At 39.1% G+C, this 24853-nt stretch overlaps 2 protein-coding genes across 5 annotated transcripts in view; one reads left to right on the top strand and one right to left on the bottom strand.

The window, feature by feature from the left end:
* The window catches only part of ADK (adenosine kinase), a gene marked incomplete at both ends in the record, with an annotated part of 516283 nt that extends 514383 nt beyond the window's left edge, over positions 1 to 1900 (bottom strand). For 2 of the 3 annotated variants that reach the window (XM_079719311.1, XM_079719312.1), the window contains one exon: positions 1827 to 1891. In XM_079719311.1, coding sequence (XP_079575437.1) covers positions 1827 to 1891 — 65 coding nt within the window. Of the gene's footprint in view, positions 1 to 1826 lie in introns of all 3 variants that reach the window. The other variant, XM_079719313.1, reaches the window with a different exon arrangement.
* AP3M1 (adaptor related protein complex 3 subunit mu 1) lies at positions 1580 to 23836 on the top strand (the record flags this gene model as incomplete). Of its 2 annotated transcripts, XM_079719281.1 has the most annotated exons (9): positions 1580 to 1588; positions 12530 to 12805; positions 13380 to 13551; positions 17239 to 17376; positions 19425 to 19510; positions 20189 to 20322; positions 21217 to 21424; positions 23120 to 23264; positions 23736 to 23836. In XM_079719281.1, 8 exons carry the CDS (start codon positions 12533 to 12535, stop codon positions 23834 to 23836), a joined length of 1257 nt encoding a protein of 418 aa, XP_079575407.1. The 2 variants fall into 2 exon arrangements, with proteins under 2 accessions (XP_079575407.1, XP_079575406.1); XM_079719280.1 differs by lacking the exon at positions 1580 to 1588 and having other exon boundaries at positions 12533 to 12805; positions 13380 to 13393; positions 17243 to 17376.
* Between the last annotated feature and the right edge of the window lie 1017 nt (positions 23837 to 24853).

The raw sequence follows: 24853 nt of genomic DNA, 5'->3' as shown, positions 1-24853 counted from the left end.
AGTGTCTACCTTGTAGGGTTGTTGTGGGATTGAATGAGTTAAAAAAGGTAAAATGCTGAAACAATACACATTAAACATTATTATTTATCGTTATTTTTAAGGCTGCATAGGCAAAGAGAAGCGAATCTTGGGTGGTTGTATAAAAGTAGGCACAGTAAAGTCAAGCAACAATGAACGTGCACCCAGATGCTCTATGTTCAAACTTCAGTTCCTTAACTAATTGTTTCATTTGGGCTTCCATTTTCTCATCTGTAAATTAGGAAAGCACTTTGAAAACAGATTACCATACTAGAAAATCTAAGGGTTGTATGTTTAGTAGGATAGCAGGGGAAAGTTGCAGCTGTCTTCCAATTTGGTAGAGGAAACTTTGTGAAGAAGATACTTTTTAAGGAAATACTCTAATAATGGGCCAACCAGGAAAAGCACATGCCTTGAACCCAGGTAGGTCTGATTCAAAAGCCTTTGCTTTAGTCTACAGTTTGAAAGCTTAAAATGAAAAAGGAACATCCTGAGTCATTTAAAAAAAAAAAAGTTTATTTTCTTCATATAAGGTAGGCACACTAACCCTTTGACCCTTTGAAAGTAATAGGAATACATTAAAGGCACTGGCAGGGATTTGGTCACCATCCGTTCAAAACAGCGTTAACACACCACCAAACCGCTAAGTGATCTTTTCTTTTCAATTATGAAAGATTCGTTCTTTCAGAGATAAGGAAGGGTAATGCTAGAAAAAATGAGATTTGCCTTGTATAATCAGGAGTGTCCCAACAGTTTTATGTCTATTTTTATTTATTTTTTTATTTTTTTGTTTGTTTGTTTGCTGTACGTGGGCCTCTCACTGCCGTGGCCTCTCCCGTTGCGGAGCACAGGCTCCGGACGCGCAGGCTCAGCGGCCATGGCTCATGGGCCCAGCCGCTCCGCGGCATGTGGGATCTTCCCGGACCAGGGCACGAACCTGTGTCCCCTGCATCGGCAGGCGGACTCTCAACCACTGCGCCACCAGGGAAGCCCCAGTTTGATGTCTATTTTTAGATACGAAAATCTTTGCCTTCCAAGGAACATTTCAAAATCATCAAGGAATACGCATACTGCACCTTATACTTATTAGGAAGTAATATTTTAACCAATAACTTTTTGTAAGTAAAAGTTGCAACATCAAATCATATGTGAAACAAATGCCAGGTGCAGAACTATCTCCACTGCTGCCAAAAGTGCAAAGAAAAAAAGAAAAATCAAGCTTTCCTAACCGTTCAGGCAAATGCCACCTCCGCAAAGCCTCGGAGGGGGAGTCTTGGTCCCCGGTAGAGGGTCTCCAAAGATAACACCATTCGGTTCGATGTACGTACGAAAAGGAAGGTCAAGGCGCCCTTCCGCGACCTTTACGAAAAATCCCAAGAATTCTGTCTTTGCCCCAGGGTAGAGCTGTCGCTGGGCATTCTCCTCGACATCCCCCAGGGAAGAGGAGGTCTCCGCAAGTGACTCGGCTCAGGTCGGGTCCGGTCCTCCCGGGTCGCACCAGCTCAGCGCGGGCGGGGTCCCACGTGGCGCCCGCAGCCTGCCCAAAGACGGCTCTGCACCCCCGGCCGGCGTTCTGATTGGCCAAGGGCGGCGGAGCGTCTCCGGAGCCGGCGGCGACTCGGCCAAACTGGGCGGGCGCCGGGCAAGGGGTCGCAGCCAGGAGGGCAGCTACCCGAGCAACCGGTTCTGTGAGTTGGCCCCATGCCGGCGGTGAGGAAACCACCCGGCGCCTCGGTCGCGCAACCCCACGTGGTCCCTGGTTAGCAGCAGGCACAGTCACCCTCTACCCTATGTCAGGTAGCGCTCACCTCAACGCTCGAGGCGCCTCCACCTTCAGCTTTTTGGGCTTAGGCTCCTCCTCAGCCGCTGCCATTTTCGCGCTCCCACCTCACTTAAGCTCCAGAGCTCGCCCCACCCCTTCTGCTCTCGAAGGCCCCGCCCCCTCTCGCATCCCCTCCTCCTTGTCTCGAAACCCCGCCCCTCTCGGCTCCTCCCAGTTCGTGCCTCTCCCAGCCACAGCCATTTGGCTCTACCTCTCGGCCTCACCCATTGGCTAGTTCACAGCTCCTCCTAACCCCGCCCTCCCGACTGTAGGGACACCCTGACTGGTTTAGGCTGCGGATGAGCGCCTAAGTCCAGAAGATGTGAAAGCTCCCATTCATCTAGACTCTGGATGATCTAGTAGATTATATCCTAAAATTCAAAAGACGTCTTTCTCCTCATTCAACGTCTTCTCACTCATTTACTCTTTCCAGTACTGTTGGTTACTTTGAAGCTGTTAGTCAGGCAATCTATCCGGCATCCCAACTCCGGGGTCCTCACGACCTTCTCAGCTGTCTCGGCCTCCGTCCGGAGAGGACCCCGCGTCGAATCACTGACTGGCCCAGGAGTCGGGGTGAGTGTGAGGGGCTGCGGGGCTGCGGACAGGGTGGCATCACGAAAACTGGGACGTAGGCTGAATAGCTCGGGCTCCGGACTGCAGTCTGGGGTGCGGGAGCGTCTCCGGTGCTGTGGACCAGGGCCGCGCCTCCCTCTCGGCCTTCCGGTCTTTCTTGCCAGCTGGGCCGGAAGGGAACGGTGCACCTGCAGCCCAGTGTTCTCAGGCCCTCAGGCTCAAGAGGTTCAGGCTCATTGGGGTCCCTCACCGTGATCTGACGCGGGAAAAAGGTCTTGTCACCCACGGAGAGCTGAAGTACCGACGACTTGGACCTCAGCCCCAGGCTTCTGCTGTGGAGGACAAAATCCTTAACTGTCCTGAGCGGACATCCTGTTAGAGGGTGGCGCCTGGATGAGCCTGGGGTAATGCAATGAGGACGGTGTTGCAGTTCTTCAGAAACGAGTTGATAGGACTGTAAACTGAGGATGTGACAGTGAGTATGGAAAAGTGATAAACGATGTGCTTGGTTGGATTTGGTGGATTTGGATTGAACCCGAAGCTGAAGCTTGATTAAAAACTTGTTACCTCTATAAAACTAGGAGTCCTCACATGAGAAGGAGGAATTTTGTGGAGCTTGGAATATATCGAGTTTGAAACAGTAGTTTAGGTGGAGATGAAAGAAAAGTTTATTTTTTTTAAAAAAAGCCTGATAAGTAAGCCAGAAAGAAACTTTCCAGGGGAGAACCAAGACAGGTGAAGTTCCGTATAATTTGGTAAGAAGTATTTGTTTTGTTTTGGGGAAACTTATCAGTGACATGAAATGCTGCAGGGATCAAAGGAGGAAGTTGAAGTCTGAGAATAGGTCGTTGGATTTGATGATTAGGAAGTCATTGGGTCATTTGAGAGAACTGCTTTAATAGAGTCAGTTATTGAGAGGAGAGACTGCAAGTGTAGACTAATGCTTCTTCGTTTGGAGCATGAAGTGAAAGATGGTTGGCAAGGTCCCTAAAAGGTTTAGGGTTTGTTTGTTTTGTGTGGGAGCAGAAAGCAAGTAACTAATGTATAAGATTAAACATTCAAGAAACAAGAGATAAGACCTGGGAAGAGAGGAAAGGGGATGGGATCAAAATTACAAGTGGAAAAATTAGTGTTAGAAAGAACGGAGGACACTTTCATTTGAGACCATAGGAAAAGTGGAGGATTGAAATGAATGAAAAATTACCTGAATCTTAACATACCTTTAGTAGGAATGCTCTCTTGGCAATAAGGTTAGCTTTTCTTACTGAATCTTAGGATTTTGCAATGTTTTTAAACAGTCAACATAATAGACTATTGGAGTTCCCTGCAGACTAGATATTTTTAAGTAGATCAATAATATTTCAATTCACACATAATGAGTGGTATTTGTAGAGAAGAGGAATTCACTCTCTTTCAACAAATGACCTTCTCTCCTATTACACAGAGAAAATAGAAGCCATCATCTTCTTGCAACCAAATATACAAATCTGCTTCCCTTCTGTTTAAAAAGGAAAAAGTGTCCCTTCTCCTTAGGGAAGGCAAATCCTTTCGCCTAGTTTCCCAGTGCCATCCTCTCCTACCTTCTCAGGGTCTTTTATTATTATTATTTTTTTGGTTAAGTTATTTCCTCTCTCCAATTCATCAGCCTTTCCCCTTCTACTCACATTTTTCCTTCAGCATTTAAAAATATTCTTCCTTGGGCTTCCCTGGTGGCGCAGTGGTTGGGAGTCCGCCTGCCGATGCAGGGGACACGGGTTCGTGCCCCGGTCCGGGAAGATCCCACATGCCGCGGAGCGGCTGGGCCCGTGAGCCATGGCTGCTGGGCCTGCGCGTCCGGAGTCTGTGCTCCGCAACGGGAGAGGCCACAACAGTGAGAGGCCCACGTACCACCAAAAAAAAAAAAAAAATTCTTCCTTAACTTTATGAACTAATCCCATCTATTTTCTTGTCTTTTCCTCTCCTTCATAGCTATAGTTCTTGAATGTATCATCTACTCTTATCTTTGTTTTTCCAACTTCTTGCTATTTATTTCTCAGTCCACTGCAGTATATCTTGTTTCCACCATGCCACTGAGCTACCACTGAAACTGCCCTTACTAAGATCACCAAATGGCCTCTATGTGTTGAATTGTACATTCTCATCAGGCCGAAAATTTGCTTCCTTTGAGGCCAAAAAAAAAAATCATACTTTTATGTATAAAGCACAGGTATTTATGGTACATAAAGAGGTGTACAGAAATATTCCGTGGTATTAAAATTTTATGGAGGAGGGGTGTGAGTGAAGGGGAATCTGAAAAGTCACCTTAGGATGCAATAATGAAAGTTGAGAAACACTGTAAAATAACAGATATTTTTAGTTTTCCTTGTAGCTTGACCTCTTTGTGCCATTTAAAATGTTTACCACTCCTTTTTTCTGGAAACACACTAATATACTCTGGTTACTAAACTCCCCCCACCCCCCGCTTTTTTTTCTTCTCCCTCTTCAGCTACATCTTCTCAGTCTTTTTCCAGGTCCACTTTCTTGACCCACACGCTACTCCGATTTTGAAGTTCCTTCCATAGGTTCTTTTCTACTATACACATTCTCTCTTTGTAGTTTTAGTCTCCTTATAGTTATATTTTGCATTAATAAAAAATCATGATTACAGTACTCACAAATCTATCTCCAGTTTGGCTTCTCTCTGAAGCACCAGACCTATATATACAATGGTCTTTTGAATATATCCATTGGGGTCAAATATATCCAGAATTGGGTCAGATTGTATAGGACCAGGGCTGAATCCCTGTTTTCCCTCTCATCTCCACTGCCTGTTCCCCACCCCCCAAACTTTTCTCAACCCTAAATGTTTCTCTTATCTTTTCATTTTACTCCATCCCTATTATCAACACTCTAGTCTAGACCACCACATAACTCATCTCTCAACTAGTGTCACAATATTCAGTTGCCCAATTATCCAGTTTACACAGTGCGATCTTAAAACTGTAAATTGGGTTGCATGAATCCCCTGCATAAAACGATAAAAAATGATTTTACATTGCACTGAGAATAAAGTGAACCAATCTCTGTTTATCTTCTTCTCCATTCTCATCTCATCACTTCCATCCTCCTTCTGAAGTTGCTAAATTTGTACTGCATTTCTTTGTCTTATGTTCTTTCTCACCTTGAAGCCTTGTGGATTTTTATAGCACACTGTATTTCCCCTATCATCTTACTGTATTAAATTGTTTGCCTTCTTTGCTGAACTCTAAATGCTGTGAGTTCAGGGACTCTTATTTTGTTCACCTTGTATCCCCATTGCTTAATATATAAAACATTCAAAACTGTTGAATGAACAGGGTCAAGATATTGGTTAAAAATCAGAATAGCTAGATTATTTTCTGGTTTCGTTCTCTCACCTTAGATACAGGCCCTTCTATGCCTCCATTCTGTTATATACAGAAGGAATACATTTTCTTTTTTAGACACTCTCTTCCAAGGATATTTTGACTATTGTAATTGCACTGCTTGTGAATCATCAGGGTGAGTGTGTTCAACATTCAGTAAAGAGGGTTTATGAACTATTTAAGCGGCAGTCAAAGCTCTGATGGAACTGCCTCTGAACACAGTTTAAGTGGCTTTAAAATAAGCTTGGAGAATTCTGTTTTCTGACTCAGAAGTCACTAGGAACAAAAAGATAGTTGTGGTGGTAGCTTTCCCAGAAAGTTTATTAAAATAATGAAAGAAATAACTACAGCTACTCAAAGGATAAGTAGCTAAAGAAACAAGCAAATTTACACTGCTGCATGTGGTATTTGTTTTTTGCATTAGGTCCTTGGTCTTAATATGGATAGAAGAAATAAGCTTTCTTTTCCTATAATAGAAGGTTAAGATGGGTTTTGAAGCTAAGCACTGTTGAAAGCTACAAGTGCTGTGCTTTCATCTCAGCACTGAGGACAACAGCAATAAATCCAGATGGCAGTTTAACTTACTCTATTCTTCTGAGACCTGAACTACTGCCAATGAAAACAACTTTGGTGGAAACTTTTCCTGGAAAGAATTTTTCACCAGCTTAAGAGGATGAGTAGGAATCTGGCCGCTCAAATAAAGAAACTAGAAAGTCACTTGCTTCAAGAATAAGCAGCTTTTTTTTTAGGGCTTCCCTGGTGGCGCAGTGGTTGAGAGTCCGCCTGCCGATGCAGGGGACACGGGTTCGTGCCCCGGTTCAGGAAGATTCCACGTGCCGCGGAGCGCCTAGGCCCGTGAGCCATGGCCACTGAGCCTGCGCGTGCGGAGTCTGTGCTCCGCAACGGAGAGGCCACAACAGTGAAAGGCCCGCGTACCGCAAAAAAAAAAAAAAAAAAAAAAGAATAAGCAGCTTTTTTAGGGTATATTGTGGCAATGGAGTACCACAGATCCATGTGAACTACATTTTCTTTAGGATAAATATTTTAAGAAAGATAACCTATGTCAGCTCTCTTAAATATAATTTCTGGTCTAAATAATTTATTAGAATACATTTTGGCTTCTAACTAAACAAGAGGCATATCCTTCAACTCTTCCTCTTAAATTATAAGCTCAAACAGCACATTTGCTGCCCAGTCCAATATGATAACAGCTAGCTCCGTGTAGTTATTTAAATTTAAATTAATTAAAATTAAAACTTCAGTAACTCAGTTGCATTAGCCATATTTCAGGTGCTCACATGTGACTGGTGGCTGCCATATCGGACAGCACAGATAGAGGACCTGTCCATTATTGCAGTAAATTGTATTGGACACTGATGCAATAGAGTGTGTTCCTGATAATTAGTTTCTAAGAGGCAGGTAAGAACAGGAGCTCAAGATTCAACTGGATCTGGGTTTGAATCCTAGCTCTGATACTTATTGTATCATCTTAGATAATTGACTTATCATTTCCAAGACTTTATTGTCTTATCTGTAAAATGGGTATAAGAACAGTATTTATAGCATTGAGTTGTGAGGATTAAATAAGATAATATAAGAAAAGTGCCTAGGATAGTGTCTGGCCCACAGTAAGTACTCAATTTTAAATATTATTAATTCATTTATCTTTAATGAATAAAATACTTTGAATGAAGCTGAAAATTAATTATTGTGAAGGATGCCGTATTCCATAGGGGGCTCACCTGAAGTGCTCAAATCTGGGTCTCATTGAGTTGATTCCAATGTTCCACTTTAAATCGTACTTCATATTTCAGATGAAAATTTTTTTCCACAAAAGGCATCATAATGCAAATTTAGTTGCAGGTCTTATTGCTGGGTACTCCTGTTCTGTTTTTTTAAAGTGTATCAGAGAACAGAGGTTAAAAGTCAGTAGATTCTCTGTATTCCAGTGGCACTATTTTAACACTGAAATAGAAACTGACACAAAGCAAACCTATTAAACAAAGCATCTGACTAGATAAAGTGGAAAGATTTAGGAGGTTCCAGATATTAATCCGGAAAAATTTAGTAGGTCCAAAGCCTGAGGTATCAGCGTTTATTGCTGCCAACTCAGGTTGATTACTTGGCTAAATAGAGATGCCTTTGAACAAAGAAACATTTTCTTTTTCTAATAAACTGGAACCCTAAACTATCAATATTAACAGCATCCATACTTTATTAATACAATACTTGCTAAAGCACATCTTAGTAATTAGTATTATTTACTTAATAACTATCGAACATTCACCAAATGGGAAGAGGAAATCATCACCAAATAGTCTTTAAATGTCAACTGCTTTCATTAAGTAAATGACTTCCTATAAAAAGAACTGGTCAGGTTGATGTCATTGTTTTCTGTGTCAATAGAATTGAATGAATTCATTCTGGAAACTCTTCCTTTCCTCTTTGGAATTTATCTTCATGCATAGAAATTATTATATTCATAGATTTTATATTCTTTCTCCTTAGGCTACATTTATCATTCACTACTGTAATTTTGAATGAATGGACCACTAAACACCTGATACTGATGTTATCTATATAAAAGAAAGGAGCAAGTTAAGGTAATTAGATATCTGTCCACTGTCTCCCATATTACAAGGACAGTAAAATTTTTATTTGAAGCATAACTAACACTCAGAAAAGTATACAAGCCAAAACATAAAGCCCAATGAATTATCACAAAATGAACACAACTTGTAACCATCCTCTAGATCAAGAAATAAAACATTAGCGGCACCTTAGGAGACCAACCCTGTTCCTGTCTCAGTCATCACCCCCACTCTCCTTCCTAAAAGAAACCATTTGATTTCTCAAACTATAGATTAGCTTTGTCTGTTCTAGAACTTCATATAAATAGAATCATACTGTATGTATCCTTTTGTGTCTGGCTTTGTTTGTTCAATATTGTGTTTGTAAGATTTGTCCATATTTGTTTCATGTAGCAATAGTTTATTCATTTTCATTGCTGTGTATTTCCCTTTAATAATACACTAGTTTATTTTCCCATTGTACTATTAATAAATAATAATAGTTTTCACTATTACAGTATATCTTTATACATGTTTTTTGTGCACATTTGTACGCATTTCTGTTAATCCACCTGGGAGTGGATTTGTGTGTTACAAAATATTAAAGAATACTTTTTATTAATTGAAAAAATAATTATATTAAAACTAAGCATTTTTTAGACTGAAAACTACTAAACTGCAGTTTTCTAAAAATGTGAAGTTTAGTAATTTTCAGTATATTCACAAATCTCTAATTCCAGAAGATTTTTTATTTTTATTTTTTTATAAATTTATTTATTTTTGGCTGCGTTGAGTCTTCGTTGCTGCGCGTGGGCTTTCTCTAGTTGCAGCAAGCGGGGGCTACTTTTCGTTGCAGTGCGCGGACTTTTCGTTGCAGTGCACGGGCTTCTTATTGCAGTGGCTTCTCGTTGCGGAACATGGGCTCTAGGCACATGGGCTTCAGTAGTTGTGGCTCATGGGCCCTAGATCACAGGCTCAGTAGTTGTGGCTCATGGGCTTAGCTGCCCCGCAGCATGTGGGATCCTCCCAGAACAGGGCTCGAACCCGTGTCCCTTGCATTGACAGGCAGATTCTTAACCACTGCACCACCAGGGAAGTCCCTCTAATTCCAGAAGATTTTTATCACCTCAAAAAGAAATACAAAAACCAGTAACTCCCCATTCTTCCCCCTCTACCCAGCCCCTGACAACCACTAATCTGTTTTCTGTCTCTGTGCATTTGCCTGAGTTCTAGACATTTCATACACATGGAATCATACAATATGTGATCTTTTGCATCTGGTTTCTTTCACTTAGCATAATGTGTTTTTTTGTTTTGTTTTGTTTTTTTGCGGTATGTGGGCCTCTCACTGTTGTGGCCCCTCCCATTGTGGAGCACAGGCTCCGGAAGCGCAGGCTCAGTGGCCATGGCTCATGGGCCCAGCTGCTCCGCGGCATGTGGTGGGATCCTCCCGGACCGGGGCACGAACCCGTGTCCCCTGCATCGGCAGGCAGACTCTCAACCACTGTGCCATCAGGGAAGCCCTAGCATAATGTTTTAAAGGTTCATCCTGTTGTAGCGTGTACTGGTACTTCGTTTCTTTTTATGGCTGAATAACATTTCATTTTGGATATTTATCCATTCATTGGTTGATTAATCCCTTCATCAGCTGATAGACGTTTGGATTGTTTCCACTTTTTGACTATTATAAATAATGTTGCTAAGAACATTCGTGTACAAGTTTTTGTATGGACATATGTTTCCAGTTCTCTTGGGTGTATACCTAGGAGTAGAATTGCTGGGTCATTTGGTAACTCAGTCTTTAACTTTTGAAGAACTCAAAACTGTTTTCCGCACACCTGCACTGTTTTACATTCCTACCAGCAACGTATGAGGGTTCCAGTTTCTCTACAAACTTGTCTACCCTTGTTATCGGCTGCCTTTTGATTTGATTATATCTAGCCTAGATAATATGAAATGTTATCGCATTGTGATTTTAGTTCATATTTTGAAAAGATAGTGAGCATCTTCTCTAGTGCATATCAGCCATTTTTATGTATATCTTCTTTGGAGAAATGTCTTTTAAAATTCTTTGCACATTTTTTATTGGGTTATTTGTCTTTTTATTATTGAGTTGTAAGAGTCCTTTATATATTCTGGATAGTAGTCCCTTGTAAGATGTATGGTTTGCAGTTATTTTCTCATTCTGAAGGTTGTCTTTTTACTTCCTTGATAATGCCTTTTGAAGCACAGAGGTTTTAATTCTGATGTAAGTCTGGGTTATCTGTTTTTTTCCTTTGTTCCTTGTGCTTTTGATGTCATATCTTAAAAACATTTTCTAATCCAGCGTCATGAAGATTTATGCATATATTTTTTCAAAGAGTTTTATTGTTTTAGCTCTTATATTTAGGTCTTTGATACATTTTGTATTAATTTTTGTATATGGTGTGAGATAGCAGTCCAACTTCTTTATTATGCATGTGGAAATCCAGTTGTTCCAACACCATTTGTTGAAAAGACTATCCTCTCCCCCACTGAATGGTCTTAGCACTCTTGTCAAAAATCAGTTGACCGTATACGTAAGGGTTAATTTAAGAACCTTCAATTCTATTCCATTGATCTGTATGACTCTCTTTGTGCCAGCACCTCACTGTACCTTACATCAAGTTTTGAAATCAGGAAGTGTGAGTCCTCCAAATTTGTTCTTCTTTTTCAAGATTGTTTTGGCTATTCTGGGTCTCTTTCATCTCCATATGAATTTCAGGATCAGCCTCTCAGTTTCCATTAAAAAAAGGCAGCTGGTATACTAATAGGGATTGCATTGAATCTGTAGATCAATTTGGGGAGTCATGTCATCTTAACAGTTTTAAGTCTTCCAATCCGTAAGCATGAAAGGTCTTCCCATTTTTTTAGGTCTTTTAAATTTCTTTCAGTGATGTTCTATAATATTCAATGTATAGGTCTTACACTTCTTTTGTTAAATTTAATCCTAAATATTTTGATCTTTTTGATGCTTTTGAATTGCTTTCTCAATTTCATTTTCAGATTATTCATTGCTAATGTGTAGAAATACAATTGATATTTTATATTAATTTTATATTCTGCAACCTTGCTTAACTCATTTATTGCTCTAGTAATTAGTGTGTGCATGTGTATGTGTAATCCTTAGAATTTTCTACATACAAGATAATATCATCTGGAAATAGAGATCGTTTTGCTTCTTCCTTTCCAATTTGGAAGGCTTCTGTTTCATTTTCTTTCTTAATTGCCCTGGCTAGAACCTCCAATACCACGTTGAATAGAAGTGGTGAAAATGGACATCATTGTTTGTTTGTTCTCATTGTTTGTTCTTTTCTACCAAAAGTGGAAAACTTTTGGTCCTTAAGTATTAAATGTTAACTATGGGATTTTCTTTTTAAATTTATTTATTTATTTATTTACTTTTGGCTGCGTTGGATCTTCATTGCTGTGTGCGGGCTTTCTCTAGTTGCGGAGAGCGGGGGCTATTCTTCGTTGCAGAGCGCGAGCTTCTCATTGCGGTGGCTTCTCTTGTTGTGGAGCATGGGTTCTAGAGCGCAAGCTCAGTAGTTGTGGCACACGGGCTCAGTAGTTTGGGCGCATGGGCTCTAGAGCGCAGGCTCAGTAGTTGTGGTACACAGGCTTAGTTGCTCCGCAGCATGTGGGATCTTCCCGGACCACGGCTCGAACACATGTCCCCTGCATTGGCAGGAGGATTCTTAACCACTGCTCCACCAGGGAAGTCCCTAGCTATGGGATTTTCATAGATGCTCTTTATCAGGTTGAGGAAGTTTCTTTCAATTCCTAGTTTAAATGTTTTTAATTACAAAAGGTTGTTGGATTTTGTCAAATGGTTTTTCTGTGCCTTTTGAAATGATTATATTTTTTGTCTTTTATTTTATGAATATTGTATATTTTGTTGATTGATTTTCATATGTTGAACCAACCTTGCATTCTTGAATAAATCCCACTTTGTCAGGGTTATAATCTTTTATATATGTTGCTGGATTCAATTTGCTAGTATTTTGTTGAGGATTTTTATACCTATAGTCTTAACTGATATTGGTCTGTAGTTTCTTGTATTGCCTTTGTCTAGTTTTGGTGTCCAGATAATACAAGGATACTTTTTTGATATATGCTAAATTTAAACGTTTTTCCTCCCCCAGAAAATGATCCACAGTCTATTTCTCATCAACTGTTCCGGTGACATATTTCTAGAGAAGCACTGGAAGAGTGTTGTGAGCCAGTCTGTCTGTGATTATTTCTTTGAAGCTCAAGAGAAAGCAGCTGATGTTGAAAATGTACCACCTGTTATTTCAACACCTCACCACTACCTCATCAGTATCTATCGGGATAAGCTCTTCTTTGTCTCTGTCATACAGACTGAAGTGCCACCTCTCTTTGTAATTGAGTTCCTACATCGAGTTGCTGATACTTTTCAGGTTGGTTATTCATCAGATATTTTGAATTTGAATTATATTATATTATGATTTTATTCTTTAAATACCCAGTTTTTGATGAAGAGCAAAACAATCTCATGGTCATGGAAGCTGTATTTTTTTTTATGTATTATAAATTATGTCATCAGGAAATAATAGTGCCCTCCACATACAGTTCTCTGAATGGTGCCACGATTTTTACTGGTTATGAAATCTTCCAATACTTACACTTTATTTTTTTCTTGTCTTGCTGAATATACCAATAATTTTTAACTGATCTTTGTTTTTTGGAGTACCTAATCAGGGAAAATGAAGTTTATAGTTCACATTCTGTTTTAACATTTCAGTGTACTTTCTGGCATAATATGTAATAGGAATTCAATTCAATTTAAAAATATTAAGGAAATATTGAGAAATAGTATATAGAACTATGGAGGTTTTTTTCCCTCTGTTTTACATATTTTCAACATCTTAAACAATGAATTACGCTACTGTAAGCTTACCCTTTAGAACAAAAAGTATTTAGCAAGCCTGTCTTCATGTCTTCCATTGTGCAATGTTATGTACATTTTGTTAGGACTACTTTGGTGAGTGTTCGGAGGCTGCAATTAAGGATAATGTGGTCATAGTATATGAGCTCTTGGAAGAAATGTTAGACAATGGATTTCCACTGGCTACTGAATCTAACATTTTGAAAGAATTGATTAAACCACCAACAATTCTGCGTTCTGTCGTCAACTCTATTACAGGTAAGGTGAAACACACTCTGTTAGGAACTGAGCCATTAAAACTTCATAAACAATTCATTTTTGCTTATGATCTGGCAGATTATTAAGGTAGTCCATTTTGGCCAGAATTATAGTTAGTGATAATGTTAAAATGGATATATATTTATTTTCATGAAAAGAGACTATATCTTAAACGATACAGAAATTTTGGTTATTACTCTTCTGTTATTTTGCTACAAGAGTACAAAAATATTATTACTATTGTTTAACACTAACTAGTAAGACTGAATAAATTATCCCAGTTAATCATAAAGAAGCCAATGTAGTGACGGCTGTTAACTATTGTGGTAATCATTTTGTAATATATACATAAATCATTATGTTGTATACCTTAAACTAATACAATGTTATATGTCAATTATATCTCAGTAAAGCTGGGAAAAAAATAAAATTAAAAAATAGCATTATAAAACTGGCCTTATGCTGCATACCCCACAATTACTAGAGTATAGAATATTTAAGACTGCACCACAGAGTACATGCCATCTCCTCCAAGTCTTTATTTTGTACATGTAGAAGTGTATTAAAAAGTGAAAATTAGTCTATTTGTGAGATTTCATGCATGTGGGCCTTGTATTTGTGTTACAAACTTCTAATTTTGGTTTAATTCTTGAGTATAGCTAGAAATTAGGTACATCCAGAGGACGATATACTTTTGAAAGTATCAAAGTCTTCTAAGAGAAAGATTTCTATGAAATGTTATATGCCACTTCAACTATACTGTCCACCATTGCAAACCCCTTTCCAAGTGCACTGACCTAAAAAATGGGGTAAGAGAGGCCTATAAGAAAGTGATCATTCCTTTATTCATCCTCTGGGCAAGACTGAGTGTCAGGAGAAATTTAAGGAAAGATAAGATGGGGTGTCTTTACTCCTAAAACATAAACTCTGGATGAGAAACTGGAAAAAAAATTAAAACACATAAATAACAGTATAAGATTTTGAAAAGCAATTCCATACTTTATAGATGGTGTAGTGACACTGGAGGGTACACACGGTATAATGTTAAATGGAAAAAAAAAAAAAAAAGGGAGTTCCCTGGCATTCCAGTGGTTAGGACTTCTTGCTTTCACTGCTGGAGCCCAGGTTCAGTCCCTGGACAGGGAACTAAGATTGCACAAGCTGTGCAGCGTGGCCAGAAAGAAAAAAAAGGGCTTCCCTGGTGGCGCAGTGGTTGAGAGTCCCCTGGGATATGGGTTCGTGCCCCGGTCCGGGAAGATCCCACATGCCGCAGAGCGGCTGGGCCCATGAGCCATGGCCGCTGAGCCTGCGCGTCCGGAGCCTGTGCTCTGCAACGGGAGAGGCCACAACAGTGAGAGGCCCGTGTACTGGAAAAAAAAAAAAAAGCACACAACCATAAAAAGTCACTCTTAACTATACATAAATATTACCACAAGAAATGTTCTAAAGTTTATAATACCATCTCCAGCTAAGGAACTACATATTATCTTTATTTTTGCATTATACTTTCTGATTTCCAAAATGAACATGTATTTTATAGTCAGAAAAAAATTAGTGAAATATAAAATTTTTTTAAATTTATTTTTTAAAATATTTATTTATTTAGCTGCTCCGGATCTTAGTTGCAGTACACGGGGTCTTTAGTTGCAGCATGTGGGATCTTAGTTGCAGCATGCGGGCTTCTTAGTTGCTGCATGTGGGCTTCTTAGTTGCTGCATGCAGACTCTTAGTTGCAGCACGCATGCAGGATCTAGTTCCCTGACCAGGGATCGAGCTCGGGCCCCCTGAACTGGGAGCACTGAGTCTTAACCACTGGACCACCAGGGAAGTGCCATAACATGGATTGTTAAGGCAATACGTTATAAAGATCAAGAGAGTGGTTCAGTGGATAAAGTGATCTCTCCTGAACTGTAGTGGGTGGCCCTAGGACAGGGTCCTGGAGAATCAATAGAATTTAGGAAGAGAGGGAGAAATAAGAACATTCTTCATAGATGGAACTGTATGAGAAAAAACACACAGTGAAAAATCTTGAATTGTATTAACCTGTTTAACAGAAGCAGAGCTGTTTTTCAGTTGAGTAGTGAGATAAAATTAAAAAGTTAAGTTGAGGAAGTCCTGGAATGCTAGTCTAAATATTTAGCTTTAATCATAAAGCCAGTGGAGAAACATTTAAAGTTTTTGAACAGGAAGATTAAAGCAGTGTTTTTAGAAAATTCTGGAAGGCAACAGGGTTGGAGACAGGAACACCAACCATAATTACACTACAAAGTTGTATGTGTACTTTGACTGCAACTACAATCGAACACAGGTTTGAATTGCCCAAGTCCACTTAAAGTCAGATTTTTTTCAATAAATACATATTATAGTACTATACAAGCCACAGTTGGTTGAATCTGTTGATGCAGAACCATGTGTACAGAATACCAACCGTAAAATTATACATGGATTTTCAACTGCACAGGGATCAGCACCCTTAAACCCTGCGTTGTTCAAGGGTCAAGTGTGTATTTTTATTTACTATTTTTAATAAATTTTTATTTATTTATTTAGGCTGCGTTGGGTCTTCGTTGCTGCGTGTGGGCTTTCTGTAGTTGCAGCGAGCAGGCTCTCATTGTGGTGGCTTCTCTTGTTGCGGAGCACGGGCTGTAGGCACACAGGCTTCATTAGTTGTGACATGCGGGCTTCAGTAGTTGTGGTGCACGGGCTTAGTTGCTCCGAGGCATGTGGGATCTTCCCAGAACAGGGATCGAACCCGCATCCCCTGTATTGGCAGGCGGATTCTTAACTACTGCGCCACCAGGGAAGTCCCAAGGGCCAATTGTATATTTTAAAGTGAAATCTGAAAAAAGCAAAATTATCAAAATAGAAAAAAATAATAAATGCAACCTATTTTGAGGGAAATGTTTAGAGAAATATACCAAAATGTTAATGGTAGTTGTAGTTTGGTGATAGGAAGATAGATTTTTTTTAGGTACTTTTCTGAACTTTTCACATGTTGTTGTTATTGTTAAGCATGTACTACTTTTGAGTTGGAAAAGTAAATTAACCAGAATGTTAAATATGTCACAGCTCAAGGGTGTATGTTTTGGACAACCAGACTTATTTTCAGACATATGTCAGTTTACCAGGAAATTAGCCAGATTTTGAACATTAGCCATATTGCATGTGGGTGTGCCATATGGGTGTGCTGACCTTAAAATGGGAAATGGCCAGAGTATGTTCTTCAGCCAGTTAACTCTGCTTGGCAGCATCTCATGTATAATTTAAGCTGCATACCAAATGGCCTACTTATCACTCTGTATTCTCAGTGCAGACATTTTATCAGCAGAGGGTTTTGAAACAACCAGCCTCTTTCTTCATCAGTGGTAGCAGGATGAAATTCTGTTGTTGAGCCACTGGAATTAGGTTAGGTTACTGTTAACACACAGGAAGCAAAAGATAAGTAAATGAATTTAACCTGGTTTGGCAGATAGACACAGGACCACATGGCCTATTTCTGTCTTCTAGAAATTTGATCACATTGGTATGGATATGCCTCTGACAGTTCTGTAAACTATCCACAACTTCAGTGGAGAAAAACCCAAACACTAAAGAAGCAGCTAAAGTACTTGAGTTTTTTTTCTGTTAAGAGCTTTTCTGATGAGCATCTTATGTGTTAGCTTTGCTTTCTGTTTTTCCGGTTTCTAGGCAGTAGTAATGTTGGGGACACACTCCCCACTGGGCAGCTGTCCAACATCCCATGGCGCCGAGCAGGGGTAAAGTACACAAACAATGAAGCCTATTTTGATGTCGTTGAAGAAATAGATGCAATTATAGATAAATCAGGTAATTGTGTGCATATTATCTTATCAGGGAAAAAACAGTTCAGCTGACATAAGCTGAATAGAAAACCGAAATCCCTTGGCAGTATGTATTTCAGTGGAAAAGCATTCGTTTTCAAATCTGTTTATTTTGTCCAGAGGTTACATATTATTTTCATAACCTCTAGTTGAGAAATGCCAAACCTTTGTAAATCATATCTCATGCCACCTTACTTTAAGCCAGTTATTACCCTATATTCATTTCCATCTTGACATTTATTCAGTTTAATATTTGTTGTATATCTACTATGCACCATACTTTTTGCTACCACTTTATGTGCAGTCCTTCTAGTAAAGACCCCAGACTAAAGAACAGTACTGTATTAGAATCATAACGTTTTATTAAAAACATCTAGTCCAACCCTCACATTTTATACATGGGGAAGCTGAGGCTTAGAAGAGTTAAGTAATCTGTTCAAGGTCACACAGCTAGTTGGTGTGTGAATATGAGTTACTGTGAATTATAGACACTGTCTCTACAGTGAGTGCCCTTTTTATTATAAAATCCCATTGTATGGAATAATAGCTGTACTATTAAAGAATAATGACTCCTATTTCTTAAAAGTTAACAGCTATCTTAGTCCATTTCATTAGAAGCTTGGCTAATTTTATTTAAAATATTTTAACTTTGATTTATTGTTAAAATATTTTAAATAAAATTAGCCAAGTTTCTAATGAAATGGACTAAGCTAGCTGTTAACTTTTAAGAAGTAGGAGCCATTACAAACAATAAATGCTGGAGAGGGTGTGGAGAAAAGGGAACCCTCATACACTGTTGGTGGGAATGTAAATTGATACAGCCACTATGGAGAACAGTATGGAGGTTCCTTAAAAAACTAAAAATACAACTACCATACGACCCAGCAATCCCACTACTGGGCATATACCCTGAGAAAACCATAATTCAAAAAGAGTCATGTACCACAATGTTCATTGCAGCTCTATTTACAATAGCCAGGACATGGAAGCAACCTAAGTGTCCATCGACAGATGAATGGATAAAGAAGATGTGGCACATATATACAATGGAATATTACTCATCCATAAAAGGAACGAAATTGAACTATTTATAGTGAGGTGGATGGACCTAGAGTCTGTCATACAGAGTGAAGTAAGTCAGAAAGAGAAAAACAAATACCATATGCTAACACATATATATGGAATCTAAAAAAAAAAAAAGGTCATTAAAATATTTTAATTTTGAAAACAAAAACACTAATTTGAAAAGATACATGCACCCCAGTGTTCATAGCATTATTTACAATTGCCAAGATAGGGAAGCAACCTAAGTGTTCATTAACAGATAAATGGATAAAGAAGATGTATACACAGTGGAATACTACTCAACCATAAAAAAGAAATTTTGCTATTTGCAGCAATACAGATGGACTTGGAGGTCATTATGCTAAGTGAAATAAGCCAGATAAAGAAAGACAAATACTGTATGATATCACTTATATGTGGAATCTAAAAAAATACAACAAACTATTGAATTTAACAAAAAAGAAGCAGACTCACAGATATAGAGAACAAATTAGTAGTTACCATTGTGGGGTGGGGTGGGAGAATGGGAGATACAAACTATTGGGTGTAAGAGAAGCTCAAGAATGTATTGTACAACACAGGGAATATAGCCAATGTTTTATAATAACTGTAAATGAAAAGTAACCTTTAAAAATTGAATAAAATTTTTTTTAATTTTAAAAATCACTGGAAAAAAATATTTTAACTTCACATCCAGCAGTCTTACAAGGTTGACGCTATAAAGATAGGGACAGGTTTGATTTTCCTTAGAATTATCATATTCTAACCAGAGATAGGTACAGGCCATGGCACTCAGTAAGAAGCTATCTGAACTAGTGTAATGGGTCCTCTGTCCACTAACCTTTTAATAGATGTGCAAAACTTCAGTATGTTGACACCCAGGAGATATCTCCATTACTTCAGATACAGTGATAGCTCTAGTAAAGATGCAGATTCCAGTGATGTTATCACCTTTATTTCTTTCTTTAGGATCTACAGTCTTTGCAGAAATTCAGGGGGTAATTGATGCTTGCATTAAGCTATCTGGAATGCCTGACCTTTCCCTTTCTTTCATGGTAAGTTTTGTTCTGTTTTGTAGCTCCTTGCAAGCCTAATACATGTGAAGTACTAAATGAAATGATAAATACTGAGACATGTTTGTTTTAGACTGCAAAGGATTATCTAAGAAATATTCCTAACACAGCTTCCAAAGACAGTAGCTTACATGATGAGCATTGCCTTTATGGAAAGGCTGAGGAGGGGTCTTTGCCTCTGAGTATGCTAGAAGTAGCTTAAATGGCTGGCTGGCGTCTGCAAATGTGCGGTGCTGCTTTTCCTGAATTATTACATGCTTTGTTGATATGAAAGGGCATTGATCTTTTGCATCATTTTAGATACAGATGATACACTACTAAGAACCATAAAGAGAACTGAGCTCTGATGCTATCTGTGCCTCTAACTTGTCCTGACCCTGAGCTCTTTGAACCTCAGTTTTTTCATCTATGAAATGGAAATGATACCACTCGCATTTTCTACCTCATAGAGTTATTGAAATTTAAATAAAATAATGTATATAAAATATTTGCAGACTTTAAAGCATTGTGAAACTGTAAAGTTGTGTTGATGTGATCATAACAAACTCTTACATGACTGCTCTATCTTGATGAAGCATATTAATTTCTCATAATATCTGAATTAGAGTTGCAATATTCATTATACTTTATAAATATGGTTGTCTTCCGTTTCCCTGGCAGAACCCGAGGCTTCTAGATGATGTCAGCTTCCACCCCTGCATCCGGTTCAAGCGTTGGGAATCTGAAAGAGTTTTGTCATTTATTCCTCCAGATGGAAACTTCCGACTCATATCATATCGTGTCAGCTCACAAAAGTATGTTGATGCATCAATCAGAATCTCCTGTCATATATCAGTGTACTGCATAGAACTCACTTTTCCCTGTTTCATTCTGACAAGTTGGGTACTTGAATTCATCATTGCTCCCTTTAGCCATTGCTCACCAGGAGACCCAGGAAGAACTGGTGAAAATGTGTCTAACATAATCAGTATACTTTGAATCTTAAGAGTACAGAGTAGTAGTAAATTAGACTATAGTAAAAATATATACCTGAGAGCAAACATTTTGGACCATGCATAACCTGGGCGAAACCGTAAACCCATACCATAATTTTACTGTGGTCTGTGGACGTCATGGCTGATAGAAGGAGACAGACTTACGTGTAGCTCTCCAGCACATTCTTCAACTAACTGGCTTGAAGTTACTCTTCTCTGCACTGAAGTTTAAATGAATGATTTAAATGATTTAGCATCGTGGGTTGTAGCTGGTTTGTCCCTTGAAAATATCAGAAAGTATTTTGGGTAACATCAGAACAGGACTTAAAAGCAGAGGAATTGTTTCTTGGCCCTTACCACATAAAAACTGATTTATTTAGTTTGTATAATTTCAAATTATCTTTCTATGGGATCTTAATTCATTTCTTTAAACTAGGGCTATTTGCCCCAATTGTTTATACTATAATTAGTATAGATTATAGTATAATCTATCAAGATTTATATCTTGATTTGTATACTTACTGCTCAGAAATTGTATAATTCCTAGCAGAGTGGTTCCAGAACACTGTGCTATACTCAACCTTCCCTCGTACACATACTCAATCTGCAGTTCTGGGGGTACAGGATACTCTGGACTGAGGTTTTCAGGCCACCTCTGGAACTCACACTATTAATTGTATGTTTTTGTGGTTGTGTCTTTCTTTCTCTTTTTAGTCTAGTGGCAATACCAGTATATGTGAAACATAGCATCAGTTTTAAGGAGAACAGTTCTTGTGGTAGATTTGATATTACAATTGGACCAAAGCAAAATATGGGGAAAACTATTGAAGGAATCACAGTGACAGTTCACATGCCAAAGGTTGTGTTGAATATGAACCTGACACCAACACAAGGCAGCTATACATTTGATCCAGTTACCAAGGTACAGCCACCTAAAATCAAGAGTGAGCAAGTGTTTCTGCAATCTTTATTTTGTGCTTTGGGGGTGTGGGGGGACAGAGGGAAGGGTCTAATGTCTTGGTTAAAATGAAAGTTCCTAACAAACCCGGAATGCATACTGTGCTGTGCTTCCGCCACTGCCTGAAGAGGGAATCCTGCATCTGCTGCTGAGTCGACAAACAGAAAAGTGAGACTCATTCTTTCTTCCTTCAGAGTCTGCCTTTACTTATCCAGTGATAATCCAGAGATTCACTCACTCTTCAATGAGGAAGATGTCTCATAGAAGCCTGTGATATAAATTTTGTCTTCCTTTAACAAACAAGGAAACTAAAGCTCTGAGGTCAAGTGACTTGCTCAAGGTCACACAGCTAGTTAGAGGCAAGGTTGGGATTCGAACCTAAGGCTATTTGGTAAAAAACTTTTTAAAAAGAGAAAAGCATTATGTGGATATAATGATCTATTAATTGTTAATAGATACTATAATCTATTGTTAAATTTTCTGTAGAAATTGATTAAGACCTTTCTAATTTAAAAGCATGGTTTCATACTCTTCCACAGAGGATGTTGGCTAGGAAAGCTGCCTTCTCACCCTACATATATTGCCTCTAGCAGAAGGATTTCAGAGAAATTGTAAAAGACGATTTTTCTCTCTGCCTCCTGCTTGGGTAAAAAAAGATTCATTTCCTCAGTAGAGTCATTGAGCTACCTGGTAAATGAAAAGGGTTTTTTTGGTTTGTTTGTTTGTTTGTTTTAGTAAAATCATTGAATGTTAAAGATCATCTAATCCAATCCTGAGGATTTGAAGAATCTCCCCAGAGACCACACAGGGCTGAGAAGTGAAGGGGGAGCTCCAGATCCCTGGCCCTTCACCCCAGCTTCAAACATAATAGCTTCACTTTCTCATCTGTTACTGAGCTTCCTCACTAAAGATTTCATTTGAACAAAGGGTTCCATCACTAAAAGTTTAAAAACACCAATTTAGGCCCATCTTCTTATTTTACGGAAAAATAAACTTAGGCCCAGAGATAAACAGTAAAGGTGGTATAGTGGAAAGAACACTTGATACCAGAGAGCTGTAGGTTCAAATCCCAGCCTTGCCTCTAACTAGCCATGTGACCTTGAGCAAGTCATTTGACCTCAGAGCTTTAGTTCCCTCGTTTGTTAAAAGAAGACAAAATTTACATTACAGGTGTCTTTGAGACAGCATATGAATAGTGCTAAGCACAGTGCTATATCCAAAAGTAGATGCTTAACAAACATTGATTCTCTACCCTCACTCTACATTCAGAGTCACAGAACTAATTAGTGATAACACTCAGTGGAGGGCTTCCCTGGTGGCACAGTGGTTAGAGTCCACCTGCCGATGCAGGGGACACAGGTTCGTGCCCCGGTCTAGGAAGATCCCACATGCCGCGGAGCGGCTGGGCCCATGAGCCATGGCCGCTGAGCCTGCACGTCTGGAGCCTGTGCTCCGCAACGGGAGAGGCCACAACAGTGAGAGGCCTGCGTACCGCAAAAAAAAAAAAAAAAAAAAACAACTCAGTGGAAATCCCAGGTCTGTTTCCAAGACACTGTGCTTTATTTTGTACAGAAGTTTATGGTGTCTTTGCACCTTGTCTTTGAACATATGTCTTTAATAAATAGTTCAGAATGTTTTTGCTTTTTATGTCTTTTTAAGGTACTAACGTGGGATGTGGGAAAAATCACTCCACAAAAGCTCCCCAGTCTTAAAGGACTGGTAAATTTACAATCTGGAGCACCCAAGCCAGAAGAGAATCCAAGTCTCAACATACAGTTCAAGATCCAGCAGCTTGCCATTTCAGGTAAGGAGAAATTTGACTTGTGTTTAAGGGTAATTGAGTTCTGCTGAGGTCAGCTACTAGGATCTTAGAAGGGTAACTGACATTCCGTTTCTACAAAGAGCAACAGCTCCAGTATGCCCTTCACTCTGTGCTATGGGTACACTGATTTTAGAGAGCACCTTATTTCACACAGCTTCCCTTCACCCCTACCCTCATTCAAGCACAAAGAAAGGAGTCATTCATACTCACAGAAAGTAGAATTATCCTTAAAAGACACTGCTTGCCCACATGGGAATCTGAACTAAAACCATACTTCCATAGTGCTATAATCTGTGAATGGTAGAAGGAACATTGCTTCCAAATGGTGACAAGCACACTGGTTAATGTCAGATTTACTGTGTAGTAAACTCTATTTGCTAAGCAAATATTGTATTGGTTGGTGTGACCAGGATAGTAATTTATTCCTTTCCTTACCTATTCTTTTTGACACAGGCTTAAAAGTAAACCGCTTGGACATGTATGGGGAGAAATACAAGCCATTTAAAGGAGTCAAATACGTCACGAAAGCTGGAAAGTTCCAAGTGAGGACATGAGAAGAGGCCAGAATTCCTCAAGATATGTTTGTTTTCCAAGTGTCATTACAGTTTATTACCATTAGGTACCAATTGGATGGGAATACATATTCTAGTTAAAGCATTTGTGTCGAGCCACACACCACTAACAAAGTTGCTTAGTAATCAGTGTAGGGTTCTTAAGGAGCTTTAAGCTAAGGAAACTTCTGAGTGACTTAGCTTATTTGTATCTTGTCACTTAGGAAGATTTTAGAGGTGATTTCCTCCATAGGGAGACACCAGCTAGAGGCTGCATATTTTAACAGTCAAGGCAAAAGTCTACAGTGATAACCTCTCTCCTAAAACAAGTGAGCTGGTCTCAGCAGGAGCTCTCTTAGTCTGTAATGAGATGTATCAAGTGCAGCCAAATGTCACACTTGATCTTAGCCATCCCAAATCTTCTGTCCCAACACAGGAAAAATTCCTCCCACCCCAAGAAGTTTACAGAAAACTGCCTCTTCAAGTGTTTGCCTTATTCAGCTTTTCACTTATGCCATTAAGCAAGCACTGTAGCAAAAGCCACTCCACATGGCCCTGGCAGGGAGCACTGCTGCTCCATGCTCCATTCTCACTATACTTGGTATTGTATTTTTTATAAATAAGATTTTTATGTAAAGCTCAGATTTTGATTTATAGGGACCTTGCTGCAGTAAGTACCATCTCAGTTTTGTGCCACTTGGTTCAGCTGTTAGCACAGTAAAAATGATTTGTATCAAAGGGGTGAATGCTTTAAGGTAATAAAAGGGAACACTACTCCTGCTTTTAGGAAGTTATTGCAAGCACAAGCATTTGAGATTTTAAGCAAATTAATGTAGTAAAAGAGAAACTTAAGTGAACCTTTGCCATCTTCATATTTTATAAAGCTTATCCAACACCACTTAAAACCAGTTAGCCTAAAGACCTCATGCCCTAGTTCAGCTAAAGGAAGAAAATGTGCCTGCCTCACTGTTGTCAATCTTTTTTTTTTTTTTTTTAATCTTTTATCTCTGTTGTTGTTCT

The sequence above is a fragment of the Hyperoodon ampullatus genome, assembly GCF_949752795.1.
Source record: "Hyperoodon ampullatus genome assembly, chromosome: 1".
Taxonomy (NCBI): Eukaryota; Metazoa; Chordata; class Mammalia; order Artiodactyla; family Ziphiidae; genus Hyperoodon; species Hyperoodon ampullatus.
Note: the sequence above shows the minus strand (reverse complement) of the source record. Positions and strands in the feature narration are given on the sequence as shown.